This window comes from Chionomys nivalis, chromosome 7 (genome assembly GCF_950005125.1).
Source record: "Chionomys nivalis chromosome 7, mChiNiv1.1, whole genome shotgun sequence".
Taxonomy (NCBI): Eukaryota; Metazoa; Chordata; class Mammalia; order Rodentia; family Cricetidae; genus Chionomys; species Chionomys nivalis.
Genome location: NC_080092.1, coordinates 64,753,939 through 64,770,312, shown reverse-complemented (window position 1 = coordinate 64,770,312; position 16,374 = coordinate 64,753,939). Strand labels below are relative to the sequence as shown.

At 42.0% G+C, this 16,374-nt stretch overlaps 1 protein-coding gene across 4 annotated transcripts in view; it reads left to right on the top strand.

The window, feature by feature from the left end:
- Window positions 1-16,374, top strand: part of Tada2a (transcriptional adaptor 2A) — a 79,656-nt gene that overhangs the window by 26,002 nt on the left and 37,280 nt on the right. For all 4 annotated transcript variants that reach the window (XR_009057414.1, XM_057775291.1, XM_057775293.1 and 1 more), the window contains 5 exons: window positions 8,127-8,190; window positions 9,289-9,332; window positions 10,650-10,760; window positions 12,655-12,726; window positions 14,725-14,857. Coding sequence is in view for 3 of the 4 variants with exons in the window: in XM_057775291.1 (XP_057631274.1) it covers window positions 8,127-8,190; window positions 9,289-9,332; window positions 10,650-10,760; window positions 12,655-12,726; window positions 14,725-14,857 (424 nt within the window). In the remaining variant the exon portion in view is untranslated. The remainder of the gene's footprint in view (window positions 1-8,126; window positions 8,191-9,288; window positions 9,333-10,649; window positions 10,761-12,654; window positions 12,727-14,724; window positions 14,858-16,374) is intronic.

Below are 16,374 nucleotides of genomic sequence, written 5' to 3'. Positions count from 1 at the left end.
GAATATAGGAAATATATAGGATTGGGGACCCTGGGAACAAACCCTAATTTGCATTATGTGGCACGGTCGTATCATAATTCTTCATGTGTGACAGCAGGGTCTTGTAGCAAAGCTCCTTGCACAAGCCTTAGTTACCATATGTGTAGTGGGGAGGCTTCTAGCAGGGAACATGCCAAGGGTCATGTTAAAGATAAAGCAGGCATCCAGGCTTAGAGACAGCTTTCAGATAAGGTTAGTCCTCCAGGCCTAGGGACACTTTCCAGATACGAGCAGGTAGAGAGCAGAAAGTCTCATGGGGATAGAGTTTCCATGTCTTCAAGCTTTGGAAAAAGTTACCAGGCCATGATAGACTGTGATTTCTGAACAGCAAGGCCTTCCAACAATATACAAATAGGTGCTTTTTTTTAAAGAGACTATTTCAGAAGCCCTGGAGATCCACAGAGGTGCCTTCCTGGCAGCATCATAAAAGTGCCTCCTTTATGACTCCAAACTCTTACAGTAGCTTCTCTGGCAGCATGATTATGGCTGGTACGTGTTATCCCCAGCTATCTCCTAGAGCACCAAGTGAGGGATTCTAGGAGCTCATGAAGGAACAAGAAGGAGCTTTTAAGCATACCTAGCACACAGCGGGGGGAGGGGGACACATGTTATCATTTATAAAGAGGTGGGGTGGGGACTGGTTCCACTAGGGTCACTTGAGTCCTTGGCTGGAGACAGACAGATAGATAAGCCATGCCATATGCTGAGACAGTTTGGGTATAGAGTTTATTTAGTGGGTTATGGAGGGAAAGGGGAGAAAGGGGGGAAGTGGGGAGGAGGAGAGAGAGAGAGAACTGGAGAGGAGGTGGGAGATCCTGTTTTCCTTGGCTAAAGAGGAGCCAAGGTTGGGAGTGGATGCAGCTTGTCTCTTAAAGGGACAGTGTACCCAGATGACAGGCCAGCAGATTACAACAGCACAGATTGGTGAGAATCAGGACATTGATTCAAGCTTGGGCTTGCTTCTGAGTCATTGTGGAATCTTAGGCAAGTCCTTGAAGTTCTGCCTGCTGTTCTATGTTCCATATCGGTAAAGAGTGAGTGACACTGATTAGTCAGGGAGTCAGGGTGGACATGTTTACGGTGAATGATGGTGTGCAATGCGGATTGGTGGTGTTATGCCATTCCATTGTACTCTTAATGTGACTGGGCATTAGCAACATTCCTTTTAGGCTCCCTCACTCATAACTGCTGGAAGGAATGTGGTCTTATGCCAATAAGCTCTTTCTTTGTGTTACCTTAAGATTCACATTGATTCATGGAATTTGTCCAATCAAGTTGGCTTTGTGGTCCATTACTGAGGCATGGGATACAATAAGAGGGATAGTTAATTGCATTCCAAGTATGCCAGAAAGTTCCCAGCGTGGGCTCAGGAAAGGCCTGTCCTGTGAAGCAAATTTCTGAAGAAAATAAGGAAGTTCTGCAATCTTGGAAGTGGTGTTGTCTCCTACTTTGTTGAACTAAGCTATTACTGATTCAGAAAGAAGCACAGAAGAGTCATTAACTCAGCACTCTGGTCTTGTGACATTGATTTCCAGGCAGATGCTTACCTCCATTCATCTGTGAAAATCTCTAAATATGTAGATAACCCTTCCCCTAAGTGTCTCAGCGTCCAAAACCTTACGGGTAGATCAACTTTCTTGTTTTTATTCCATAGTCCAGGCAAGTTGAAGGCATTGGGCACTATGTGCTGAGTCAGTGTTTGCAATGCTTCTCAGGGTTACACTTTAATACAATTTATCTTCTCTCCCTCTGACTTGTTGTTCCAGACAGGCTCTAACTCGCCATTGACTGGCTTATAACTTGCTGTGTTGACCAGGCTGTCTTGGGATCCTGTTGTGTCTGTTTGCTTCTTTCTTTCTTTCTTTTTTTCTTTCTTTCTTTCTTTCTTTCTTTCTTTCTTTCTTTCTTTCTTTCTTCCTTCCTTCCTTCCTTCCTTCCTTCCTTCCTTCCTTCCTTCCTTCCTTCCTTCCTTTTAAGATTTATTTATTATATATACACAGTGTTCTGTCTGCATGTATGCTGCAGGCCAGAAAAGGGTACCAGATCTCATTAGAACCACTATGTGGTTGCTGGGAATTGAACTCAGGACCTCTGGAAGAGCAGCCAGTGCTCCTAACCTCTGAGCCATCTCTCCAGCCCTATTTTTTATTTGTTTTTGTGTTAGGGTTTTATACTGTAGCCTAAGCTTATGGCCATCCTCCTGTGTTGACCTTCCAAGAGCTAGGATTATAGGAAAGAGTCACCACTACTATATTCTGTCTTTACATCTTTAATTTTTTTTTTTTTTTTTTTTTTTTGGTTTTTCGAGACAGGGTTTCTCTGTAGCTTTGGAGCCTGTCCTGGAACTAGCTCTGTAGACCAGGCTGGTCTCGAACTCACAGAGATCCGCCTGCCTCTGCCTCCCGAGTGCTGGGATTAAAGGCGTGCGCCACCATCGCCCGGCTCATCTTTAATATTTTTGTTGCTGTTTCTTTTCTGTGGCTCACTTTGGAGTCTTGTGTAGCTGTTCCACACTGAGAGGTAGGAATAGATAATGTTCTATTTTTACATTCAAATAAATATGCAAAGTTAAGTAATTTGCATCTGACTTCCTACTAACTGACTTTAACTATTAGATCAATAGTCTTCCATTGATAGAATTGTATTATTTTTTGAAGGAACAGCACTTACTGGTGTGTGTGTGGGGGGGTATGTGTGTAGTACATAAACCCATGTATGTTCATGAGGAGGCCAGAGGAAGATGTCACGTGTCTTCTTCAATCACTCTCCACCTGACTTTTCAGAGACAGTGTCTCTCATTGAACCTGAAACTCCACATTTTATCTAGGCTAGTCAGCAAGCTCCCAGGACCCATCCGTATGCTTTTACAGACACATGCAGCCATGCCCAGCTTTTACGTGAGCTCTGTAAATTTTGTCTCACGTCCTTACTCTTTCATAACAGTCATTCTTCCCCTTGGAGCCTTCTTCCTGCCCATTCATTTTGTTTTGTTTTTGATTTGGGTTTTTTGTTTGTTTTTGAGACAGGGTTTCACTGTGTAGTGTTGACTGTCCTGAAATTCAGGTGCTGGGATTAAAGGCAACACCGCTTAGCTACCTCTTTATTTGATGCATGGTAGGGAGACACACTCCTTTAATTCCAGCACTCAGGAGGCAGAGACAGGAGGATCTCTGAGTTTGAGGTCAGCCTGGTCTGTGTAGTGAGTTCCAGAGCATCCAGGACTGCATAGAGACCCTATCACAAAAACACTTTATTTTTACTCTTTCATGTTATGTCTGTTTGTATGTGTGGATGCTCATATGCTTGTGAGTGCAAGTACCTACAGATGCCAGGCATGTCAGATCCCCCTGGAGCTTGAATCGCAAGCCTTTTTATTTGTTTGTTTGTTTGTTTATTTATTATTTTGAGGCAGGGTTTCTCTGTATATCCTGGAAGCAGTCCTGGAACTTACTTTGTAGACCATGCTAGTCTTGACTCACAGGTGCTGGAAGTGAGACAAGTGACACCACACCTGGTTTAGTTACAAGCCATTTTGAGCTACCAGACATGGGTGCTAGGAACTGAGCTACAATCCTCTGCAAGCGCTCTTGACCTCTGAGCCATCTCTTCAGTCTTTTCCCTTTTTTTTTCTTTCTTTCTTTTTTCTTTTTTTTTTTTTTGTGGCAGAGTCTCAAGTAGCTCAAGCTGGCCTCAGACTCACGTGGAGAATGACCTTGAACCTAATTCTCCTGCCTCAACCTCCCAAATTCTGGGATTACAGGTGCAATTTATAAAGCTTTACTTCTGAGGATTACCTGAGTTACAGGTCTGTGTTTGTGCCTGTGCAGTGAGGGTTTTGGTTACCTGAGGTACAAGTCTGTGTTTGTGCCCGTGCAGTGAGGGTTTTGGTTACCTGAGGTACAAGTCTGTGTTTGTGCCCGTGCTGTGAGGGTTTTGGTTGGCCTCTGCAGTTCATTTCTCTCAGTTGATTTTCTTGCCAAGCAAGCAGTAAGTGCCTTCTGTCAAGAAAACAGAAACATGTTGCTAGCTATTTTGAACAATGTTAGAAATACATTGCAGTGGGAAGGAGCTGCCTCTGTCTTCTGCCCACTTCTTGAAATATTTTAAGGCCAGCCATTTGGAAACTATCAGTCCCCAGTGTAATCACAGGGCAGCTATTCTTCCCCCAGAGCTGAAATTTCAGGACCTCGTGTCAGTGGGTAGATTCTGCGTGGTTCTCTTTAGTGGCCTCTGGCTAGTTTGTCTGGCAACTTGTGCCTGGAGCTCTGAACTGCTCCAGTTCACAGAGTGGACTGTGAACTAATGAATCTCATTCTTGCTGTGCCTGCCTTCTCATTTCCATCCTGCTCAGTGCCTCCCAGGTTGTTAAGATCTTGCAATCTTTGCGGCTGAGTGTGCTTTGTAAGGAAAGGGGGTAGTTTCAAATACTAATTTTTCTCTTAAAGAATTCCAGTTCTCCTCCCATTGCTGCGATTTCTTTTCTTCCCTTGTTGCCTGGAGCCAGTGGCACTAAAATGATCAAGCAGTAGAGCCAGTGGTTAACAGTATTTATTTATAGATTATTTTTGTAGTACAGTCTTAAGACTTTCTCATTTTAATTTAGTCATTCCTACACAAGGCTTGGGAAACAACATGGTAAAGTTAGTGTTTTACAAAATTACAGAAATGTTCTTATCAAAAGTATCCCTAATTTGCACAGATCTCCAAGATACTTCTTTTCTGTAGAATTTATCTAAATGGATAGATAAGTGAAGTGAAGGATTTAAAGAACCTAAATGTGAGTTCTTGAAGTGTTTCTACTATTACTACTTTTGTTCGCTTCTGTTTGGAATTGTTACTTCTCAGTTCTTCTATTCTCATAAGAAACTTCATTATATACATGTCAGAGACACCTGCTTTCTTCCTTTTTTGTATCCCTTCCACAGCCTGCCCACCACCTGTCTGTTAAATAGAGGCAGGGTGTGGATTGTCTGTAGTAGCAGGACAGTTACATGGAACAAGCCCCAAATCAAGAACGATTTTATTCTTAAAAGTTTGTAATGTTCCCAGCACTGGGGAGGCAGAAACAGGAAGATCTCTGTGAATTCGAGGGTAACAAGGTCCTTCCTAGTTAGTTGTAGGCCAGCCAGCGCTTCATAGTGAGAATGTCTCTAGAAAGAAAGGAGGGAAGAAAAAAAAACACACAAGTTTGTTACCTAAAGTGTTTGAAAACCCATCTCCATATATATGTGCATGCACACACATACATATATACATATACAAACAGATATTTAAAGACAGGTTTTCATATAATAGAGGTTGGACCGGAACGCTAGCACTTCTTCCAAGTATTAGGATTGTATGTATGTTCTACTGTTCCCAGCTAAAATTTATTATCTTGCCCTAGCCTACCAGGATTGTACATTGCTTGAGACTTTTTTTGTTTGCCTTCATACAATAAAAGAAATAAATTCCTTTTAGTCTTTTTCCCCCCTACCATGTAGTATGGTTTGAGTAGAAATGTGGCCTTTAAGCTGTCTCTGTGGAGGAACCTTCAGGGACTACTGCTGGGAAAGGGCCTTGAGTAGGAGGTTCAGCCAGATGAAGTCTGAGTTACTGTGCCTAATAAGATTTTGTGTGTGTCGGGGGGAAAGTGTTTAAAACTAATAGAACGTGACTCATTGCAATCCTAGGCTAATCTTGAACTTGGACCTCTGTATGGGGTAAAGATGAGGTTGTGGTGCTTTTGAATTACCAGCATTCCAGGGGCTCTGGGCTCTTAATTTGAAATGAAGCTTACTTTTGTAAGATAAATGTATATTCCCATACACAGTCAAATTCATTGCTAGAAAAGCTGGTTTATTGTTGACTGAGTTTTCTGTCCTGCCTGGTTCCCAGAGTCATTAAGTCCCAAAGAAGTTACACAGAGTTTTACATTAGTTATAAACTGATTGACCCATTATCTCAGGCTGTTTATTAGCTCTTATAACTTATATTAGCCCATTATTCTTATCCGTGTTAGCCATGTGGCTCAATACCTTATCCAGCGGGGCAGTCACATCTTGCTTCTTCTGTGGATGGGTCACAATGACTGTGGACCAAGCTTTCCTCTTCCCAGAATTCTCCTGTTCTCCTTGACCCTCCTCTACTTCCTGTCTGGTTGTCCCTCTTATACTTCCTGCCTGGCTACTGGCCAATCAGCGTTTATTTAAAATATAATTGACAGAATACAGACCATTCTCCCACACCAGTTCATTTAAAAATTATATTTCCTGATAGTTGGATTATGCACTTTGGTTTTTCAAAAGTCGTGCGTTAGGTTGCTTTGCAATACTGGGAGTTCTTTCTTCCATGAATATATTCAGTAATGAAAAAAACCCGAACACACGTTACAGTACACAAAGCTTAAGGAGGTGGTAACAAGTTCTTAAGATAGTTCCAGAACGTACTAAAGTCACTAAATTAAAAGTGCTTTCAGACTCAACAGAAGGGTGGTAATTAAGTAGTATAGTGCTGTTGTGTCTTGTAGTTTCTTCTAGAATTGCTAATAATGAGTCTTTATTTTGTAACCCTAGAGGTCTTCTAATTATAAACTGCCTGTGGGTTTAAAAAAAAACTTTAAATTTTATATTAATAAAATTAGGATAGGAGCAACAGAAAAAGTAAAGCCACTAACAGATAGTCAACACGTGGAAGGCCCATTGTTTTTCTGAGACAGGGTTTCTCTTGCTGTTCTGAAACTCACTCTATAGACCAGGCTGGCCTCAAATTCAGAGATCCACCTGCCTCTGCCTCCCGAGTGCAGAGAATTAAAGGCATGGCTTCATTATTTTTCTTAGCTCTGGACCCAGGTCACTTGCATTTAGATCTGCTCTTAGCAGCTGTGGGGTCTGGAGCTGGTCTTCTGAGTACGGTATAGAGGGGCCTACAAGGGAAGGATAGGAAACAAGACAGTGGAAGGCCGTGCATACTGTGTAGAGCTTGAGCCTCTGTCAGTAGGGTGTAGCTGAAGAATTAGAAGCAGATGAACTGTACCATTAATTTTGTTGTAAAATAATGCTCTTAGTCCCATTTGGAGGGAGGGAGTTGAAGAAGGCAGGGACCGCAGTCAGTAAGTATGATAAAGTTCTTCTGTAAGGAGGCATCAGGACAACAAGATGCCTGAGTTGTGTGATGGGATTAGACAGAAAGAGATGCATTTGGGAAATATTACATTTAGACAAGACTCTAGCTGGCTATGTAGGAAGAGGGGAAAGAGTTTCCAGGTTGGTTTCTGTCTTAAACAACTAGATGACTATAATGCCGTTGACTGTGGTTAAGAGTTTTAAGATGGGAAAGAAGCAGAGTATGTAAGTTTGCAATGGAAGCTGTGTAAATAGGGATACCAAAAAGGGTGTGCTGCTTGAAATAACTGTGAGAGTTTTAGATAGTGTAGTCTGATGGAACGTGGAACCCTGGAAGCCAAAGAGCTTGTAGGAATGAGGTGAGGAGTGAAAAGAGCAAGAACAGAAACCTTAGGAACTTTGAAGATGGGAAAGGAAGAGCAGGACTGTCGTACTGATTCCAGCTTGTCCTTTTCTTGTTTACCCTGAGACTAAAACTAGAAAGGGTTGGGGCATGCGCAGGCAAGCAAAGCGTGGCTTTTACTGTGGTTAAGCTGCTTAACACATCTTTTCATCACAGAATGCAGAACTAAGCGCTGTAAACAGATGCTGCTGCCCACCTGAAGATGTTACTCTAGGAACATGCCAACACTGTCCATCAATGCTGTCCTGTCATTGTCTCTTGAGCTGCATCCTGTGCAGTTACAAAAACACTCATTTTTGAACTGGAGGTTTAACTCAGTGATACAGAACTTGTCTGGTCTGGTTTGGTTGCCAGTGCTACCAGAATAATGATAACAATTATTATTTACTGATAGAGAAATTTTATGTGCTAGGATACTTTTTATGGAATAGTTAAGGTTTGGGTAAGCCAGGCATGGTGATACATACTTTCCCAGCTCTCGGGAACCAGCCCTTGAACATAATTGTTTGACAGGGTTTGTTTTTTTTTCTTTTGTCTTGACTTTTATTTTTATGTTTATATATGTGTATTTGTATTTATAGCTCTGAAGATGGCTGTGGTGGATATCTATCATTCCAGGTTAAAAGAGAGGCAAAGACGAAAAAAGTAAGTATAGAAAGAAAAGCCATCCTGTTTTCTCTGACCTTTGGGCTGTTGGTTGCATATTGTCTATAAGAACACTCCACATAGCCGGGAGTGATGGCCTATGCCTTTAATCCCAGCATTCAGGAGGCAGAGGACAGCAGATTTCTGTAAATTAAAGGTCAGTCTGGTCTACAGAGTGAGTTCTAGGACAGCCAGGACTGTTCCACAGAGAAACCCTGTCTCAAAAAACAAACAAACAAAAACACTCCACTTAACTTGATATGCCAGGCTTTGTTGACTCCCTATGGGAGGGTTTACCCTCTCTGAGGAGTGGATTGGTGGGGGAAAGGAGGGAGGGAAAACTGTGGTTGGCGTGTAAAATGAATAAAAAATTAGAAGAGCCGGGCGGTCATGGCGCACGCCTTTAATCCCAGCACTTGGGAGGCAGAGGCAGGCGGATCTCTGAGTTCGAGACCAGCCTGGTCTACAAGAGCTAGTTCCAGGACAGGCTCCAAAACCACAGAGAAACCCTGTCTCGAAAAAAACAAAACAAAAAAAAAAAAACAAAAAAAAAATTAGAAGAAAAAGAAACTCCACTTGTAGCTTACCATGTGATCTTGCAGAATTCTGTTGTTAAGAGTTGCTGTTAAATGTTATGTTTTATAATGCTTTCCCATTTAAGCATGTTTAATCTATATTTATTTCAAGTGGCTTCAAAGTATGTAAACATATGGTTGTAAATGCTTAATGTGCGATCAGTGTGTCCTTTCAAGGCTAGTAGTTTCCCTTAAATGACTCTTGTTAATTATCATTTCAATAAATTGTGTAGATTAGTCTCATGATATGGACAGATTTCCTTCTCAATCGTCTTGACAGTCACATATTTTTCAGCATTTGTCACTGGTTACTGAATCATCTGTGAGTGTCCTCTGTACCCCGAGAAGGACAGTGTGCCATTCTCCATTTAGAGGCTAATTCAGAAGCATGTGGACACTTGACTCTCTGGACCCTAATGTTCCACCTCTTAATATTTAGGACGTGTAATAACTATAACATATAAAACACGCAAAATTTGAAGCTTACTCTTAATACATACATTGTTGTGGTTTTTCATTCTAGGATTATAAGAGATCATGGATTAGTCAATCTTAGAAAGTTCCGATGTGAGTATGAGCTGATTTTTTTTTTCTGATCTAAATTTTTCTCACACTGTTGAGTACTTTCAGGTTGTTGTGGGAGTGCTCATAATCCACATTGCATGCTAGCTAACATTACCTAGGAAAATTTGAAAATTCTGACACAGGACTTGTGGGTAACTCCAGTAGCAGAGGGGTGTGTAGCATGTTTGGGGTGATGTTGATCCCTTGTACAGAAACCAAAGCAAAACGAAACCAAAGGCATTCGAGGCAGCTCTGATTCATGGTGACAGTAAAAAGCTATTCATTTACAGTCAACAGCGTTGCCTAAGAATTAATTGTTATAGTAATTACAGCATGAATATTAATGGATCATTTTCTAGACAGTCATGTTTCAAAATTATGTGTTAAACATAACCTTGGTCTCAGGTTATGAAAACGTTTTTGTAGGGCTGCGGAGATGGCTCAGCAGTTAAGAGCACTTGCTGCTCTTGCAAAGGGCGAGGATTTGGGTCCCAGCACCCACGTGGTGGCTCACAACCATCTATTTATTATTCCAGTTCCAGGGGATTTGATGACCTCTTTTTACTTATGTGGGCACACATGTGATGCACATACATACATGCAGGCAGAGCACTCGTGCATGTTTAAAACATTTTTTTTGTAGAAAGATCAGAGGGGTTGGAGGTGTCTCACAGTTGGAAGAGTGCCTTAAATAAATCAGCTTGTCACACGGGATGACATGCACATAGTTGATTGACCTTTGTTTTTTGTTGTTGTTTTGTTTGTTTGTTTGTTTGTTTTTGAGACAACATTTTGCTATTTGCTCTGGCTGGCTTGGAAGTCTCTATTCTAGAGAAGGTCTGGCCTCAGACTTCTGAAGGTCTTCCTGCCTACCTCAAGTTCTGGGATTATAGGCTCATGCTTCCATACTAGCTGGAAGGTTTCTTATGCCTTTGCTTTCCTTGTTTTCCTCCATTAATCCAGCAGAAATTTAGCCAGAGTTCTCTCTGATAACATAGATTCTGCCTTTAATTCTCTTCTCTCTTGTGACAACAATGCCTGGTCCTCCGCCTTGTCTCGTGCAGATTAAAAGACATGAGCAAGGATATCAATAGTACTTAGTAGTAGAGATGATCTCCATGATAGCAGCATCCCTTTGTGAGGTGCTGTAATTTCGATTAATGATTTGCATTGTCAGCTGTTGTTTGCATGTTGTAATGGGCATGTTAGTCATGTGAGGGTAGGAAAATGTCCTTGCATTTTACTGCTTGTTTTAAAAAATAATACCAGAAACTCAGGAGTGCTTACATTCTCTGTGACATTATGTTTCACTTTTTCTAGTAATGGAGCGGCGGTATCCCAAGGAGGTCCAAGACCTTTATGAAACAATGAGGCGATTTGCAAGGATTGTGGGACCAGTGGAACATGACAAGTTCATTGAAAGCCATGCATGTAGGTGTTTTTTGGAAGAGTGTGTGTGTGTGTGTCTGTGTTTGTGTGTGTGTTTAAGGAGATTAGAAGCTTAGTGAGGGACAGGGGAATAGCTCAGTGTGTAAGAGTGCTTGCTGCATAAACATGAGGACCTAAGTTTAGATCCCAACACTTACATGAAAAGCTGTGTTTGTCCACAGTAGTGCTTGTAGGAGGTAGAAATGGGTGTTGCTGTGGTTTGCTGGCCAGCACCTAGCTCCAGACTCAGTAAGAAACTATCTCAAAGGAATAAGGTGGGAAATGATGGAATAGGACACCCATGTCCTCCTGATTTCTGAGTACATGTATATACCACACATATGCACAACCCTACATGCCAAAGAGGGAGAAAACTTAGTAACTTACAAGTTAATACAGGGCTTTTTTTTTTTATTGTTTTAGGGGATTTTTTTTATTGTTATTGTGTTCTGTTTTTATTAGTTTTCTTTTTGGTGTCTTTTATTTGTTTTTATCTTTGTTTTAATACAGGGTCTTGCTGTGTATGTAGCCTGGGCTGGCCTGGAACTTTCTGAGTAATCCAAGCTAGGCTCAGACTGACTTGCAAATCCTCCTGCCTTTGTCTTCCAAGAACTGGTTTACAGATATGTGCTACCATGTGTAGCAGTTTCTACTTCTTACAGAGGGAACAACACAGTGAATTCCTGTGTCTGTGTAGCCAACTTCGGTGGTTTTCAACATAGTACCCATCCAGCTTCATCTGAAGGGAACTAGGAACTCCCCTACCCTCTTGTTCATAAGCTGGTTATTTTGAAGCCAATTCCAAATCGCTTATAAATATTTTAATATTAAAATTAGTTTCAGTCATGGGAACAGGGTTGTTGGCTCATGGAAACAATATTTCCATCTTCCTCTGGCCTTTCTCTGATATTCCCAAGAGCATTCATCCCAATTCTAATTGGATTTTCCACTATAAAAAATTGAAGTTGTTAAGCAGGAAGGCCTAAGACTTTGAAGCAGCCTGCACTGGGGTTTTATTTCTATACTCTCCTCATGAGAGAGTTTAGTTCTGGAAAGTTTTTTGTTGTATTGTGATTTTCTGATAAGTGCTTTACCATTGCTCTCATGGTGCAAATATTTCTTAGGAAGAATCACAGGCATTTACCTGAGCCAGGTTGATTGTCCTCAGGAAACACCTGTGTGGTTGTCATTCTTTGTGTGGTTGGTATCTAGTGACTTATCCTTTGCTTCCTGTCCTAGTTTTTATCCTTCCTGGCTTATGTGTCACCCTGTGGATGGCTTTCCTTCAGCACATGTTGGAAAAGCACCCAGCTTGGACTGCTCTGTCACAGAATACCCAACAGTGCAGTCTGAGCTGTGTGCTCAGCAGCAATTTGTGGCTCATAGAAAATGCAGCGCTCTTTAGTCCCTATAGGAAAAAGCTAAAAAGAAACCAGGGCTTGAGCAAAGCTTTGTCCTAACCATGCAGCAGGGTCTCCTCCACAGACAAACTGCATCAGAGAGCATGGATGGGTGAGTAGAAGTGCTAGCGCAGAACAGGAATACTGCAATTTTAACTACATTTTTTTTTTTAAATTAGCTTATTTATTTATTTATTTTTTGGGGGGGGTTTCAAGATATGGTTTCTCTGTGTAGTCTTGGCTGTCCTGGAACTAACTCTGTAGACCAGGCTGGCCTCAGACTAACAGAGATCCTCCTGCCTCTGCCTCCCATCACTTGGGAGTGCTGGGATTAAAGGCATGGGAGACATTTCTGATGAGATGTTTAAAGTAAACTGTATTCTGAGATGAAGTGACCCCACCTTTTACATATGGCAGAACTGCTGAAACACACCCAGCCGCTCTCTGACATTGATTTGTTTTAACAATTTTTCTCCTTTGTTCTCCTGGTGAAACAGTAGAATTTGAACTCCGGAGGGAAATCAAGAGACTCCAAGAATATAGGACAGCAGGCATTACTAATTTTTGTAGTAAGTATGCTTCCAATGTCTACACTGTCGAAGTGCCGGTGACCTGCAGGTACAAAGTGAATTTCTGAGGTCTTGAAAACTTAAAAAAAAAATAACTTTTCAGTTGAGTTTACAGACTTCCTAGTATAGTTTCATCTGTTCAGTTCCTATAAATATCATTAGCTTATCAGGACAGAATAAAAGTTATGGCACACGGCAAAAAGAAACAGTGCTTTAAAATTAGGAGTCTGCTGTGGCTCTTTTTTTAAAAAAAAAAATCTTAGCCTGGCATGGTAACTCACATTTTTAGTCCCAGCACTGGAAAGGCAGAGGCAGGAAGATGACTTGAGTTTGGGGCCAGCCAAGTCTGTTTAGCATATTCTAGACCAGCCTGGACTACAGAGTGAGGCTGTCTACAGACATACACACATACATGAGAGTGAGGTAGAATGGTGTGTGTGATCCTTACGTTCCAGATTTTAAACTCAGTCTTTTAAATTTTATTTATGCATATATAATCATTTTTTCTTTACCAGACTTTTACTGAGGCCAAGGTGCTTACATCCAGTTTACTTAAGGTGCTGGTACACTTTTTTAATAGTGGTAAATATCTATCATTTAACATGTACCAGGTCTATGGAATACATTTTACTTTCAAATCATTGGATAACATGACACGATTAAGAGATATCATCACTTCTATTTAATGAATTAATCAAGCCTTAAAGAGATTAAAGAGCCAGTCAGTGGTGGCTCATGCTTTTAATCAGCACGTGAGAGGCAAAGGCAGGTAGTTATCTGTGAGTTCAAGGATAGCCTGGTCTACAAAGCTACCTAGAGAAACTATGTCTCAGGGGTAAAAAGATAAAAAGAGAGATTAAAGAGCTAGTTAATAGAAGAGCCAGGTTGTAAGGAAAGGCTCTGACTAGGCAGCATAGACCTGGGGGTGTCTATCAGCGTTAGAATGCTCACCACACATGTGCAGGACCCTGTGTTCAGACCTAGCAAACAAGCACACAAGAGACTGGATTGCTTATGATTAGGTTCTGACTCCTTTATTTACTAGCTCTTTTTTTTTTTTTTTTTGATTTTTCGAGACAGGGTTTCTCTGTGGTTTTGGAGCCTGTCCTGGAACTAGCTCTTGTAGACCAGGCTGGTCTCGAACTCACAGAGATCCGCCTGCCTCTGCCTCCCGAGTGCTGGGATTAAAGGCGTGCGCCACCACCGCCCGGCTATTTACTAGCTCTTTAAGTCTCTTGAAAATTGGTGAGAAAGCCGGGTGGTGATGACACATTCAGGCCGGGCGGTGGTGGCGCAAGCCTTTAATCCCAGCACTTGGGAGGCAGAGGCAGGCGGATCTCTGTGAGTTCGAGGCCAGCCTGGTCTACAAGAGCTAGTTCCAGGACAGGCTCCAAAGCTACAGAGAAACCCTGTCTCGAAAAACCAAAAAGGGAGGCAGCTAGCCAGGCAGGCAGGGAGGGAGGGAGGAAGGAAGGAAGGACAAACCAAGAAAAGAAAAATAACAACAAAAGAATTGGTTAGAGCCACTGGTATGGTAGTCTGAAATCTGTATAACTTTATTGATGTATAGAAGATACTAGGTAACCATTCTGTTGCATAAGAAACATATATGGACTCTGATAATTCAGTCTGGTTGCCTAGTTCTGCTTTCTGTGCGTATGTGATAGAGAGGAAAGTTGTAGTACAAAAATTGGAATTGGAATTGGGTTTGATGGAAGAATATATGTCCTTATATGTCTTCAAGTAACCGATTGTATACTTTAGTGGTATAGTACTATCTTAAGATGTTCAGAGCCCTGAGTCAGATCCACTTACAAATGGAAAAAGTAGAACCAAGTATGACATATTTCAGACTCAGACATACATTGACTCCTGGGAAAAGTTATGAGAGCAGTTTTGCAAAGGAAACCTGAAGTGGCAATGTTGGTTAAACTCAGTTTGAAGACCCTTTGACTCTGCTGTATTTTCCTTGAAGTCAGGTGTCTTCTGCCCCTCCAGGTGCCAGGACATACGATCACCTGAAGAAGACTAGAGAGGAGGAGCGCCTTAAACGTACCATGCTCTCAGAAGTTCTCCAGTACATCCAGGACAGCAGCGCATGTCAGCAGTGGCTCCGCCGGCAGGCTGACATGTATGTAGTTGGGGCAGGCTGAAGGAAGCACCCCTTCTGGCATTCTTGGGCTTTACATGTATTTTTAGACACTTTGGTTGGGTACTCTGGGTGTTAGAGTAGTAAGGAATGGGAGGGGGGTGGATTTGGTTTTGGTTTTGTGAGACAGGGTTTCTTTGTAGCTTTGGAGCCTGTCCTGGAACTAGCTCTTGTAGGCCAAGGTGGCCTCAAACTCATAGAGATTCCCCCTGCCTCTGCCTCTTGAGTGCTGGAATTAAAGACGTGCGCCACCACCGCCTGGCTGTAGTAAGAATTCTTACAAGTCCATCTAGAAACAGTATAGAATTGGCAGACATAAGAAACTAGTGGGGGCTCAGTGGTTAAGAGCATTGACTGCTCTTCCAGAGGTCCTGAGTTCAATTCCCAGCAACCATATGTGGCTCACAACCACCGGTAATAAGATCTTGTGCCCAACTTCTGTCTGCAAGGATACATGCAGGCAGACCATTGTATACATAATAAATAAATAAATCTTTAAAAAAAAAAAAAAAAGAAACTAGTGGGGGGCTGGAGAGATGGCTCAGTGGTTAAGAGCACTGTCTGTTCTTCCAGAGGTCCTGAGTTTAATTCCCAGCAACCGCATGGTTGCTCACAACCATCTGTAATGAGATCTTGAGCCTTCTTCTGGCCTTCAGGCATACTCACAGACAGATCACTGCATACAAAATAAATAAATAAATAAATTTAAAAGAGAGAAACAAACTAGAGTGGGCAGTCTTGGCACTTGTGAGTTCAAGGCCAGCCTGGTCTATAAAGTGAGTTCTAGGAAAGCCAAGGCTATACAGAGAAACCCTGTCTTAAAACACCCTACCTTATTCCCCCCAAAAAGAAACGTAACTGGTCTTGTGTAATTCTTTTTTTTTTTTTTAATATTTATTTATTATGTGTACAATATTCTGTCTGTGTGTATGTCTGCAGGCCAGAAGAGGGCACCAGACCTCATTCCAGATGGTTGTGAGCCACCATGTGGTTGCTGGGAATTGAACTCAGGACCTTTGGAAGAGCAGGCAATGCTCTTAACCGCTGAGCCATCTCTCCAGCCCGGTCTTGTGTAATTCTGTTTCTATTTTCCTCTTATTTAAAAAAAAAAAAAAAAGTGTCGGGGTGGTGGTGGCGCACGCCTTTAATCCCAGCACTCGGGAGGCAGAGGCAGGTGAATCTCTGTGAGTTCGAGACCAGCCTGGTCTACAAGAGCTAGTTCCAGGACAGGCTCCAAAACCACAGAGAAACCCTGTCTCGAAAAACCTAAAAAAAAAAAAAAAAAAGTGTCTCTGAAACGGATTGTGGTGGCGCACACCTGTAATTACAGTGCTCTTTAGGGGGAGAGGGAGGGAGTCCTGCTGAGGTCCAGGCCAGTGGAGGAGACACAGTGAAACCCTGTCTCAACTCCACTCTCACCCATGTCTGTACCCACCTAGATGCTGGTGTGGTTTTTGTTAAAAATTTCCTTTCCTGCAAATGGCTTTGGTGCTGTCCTC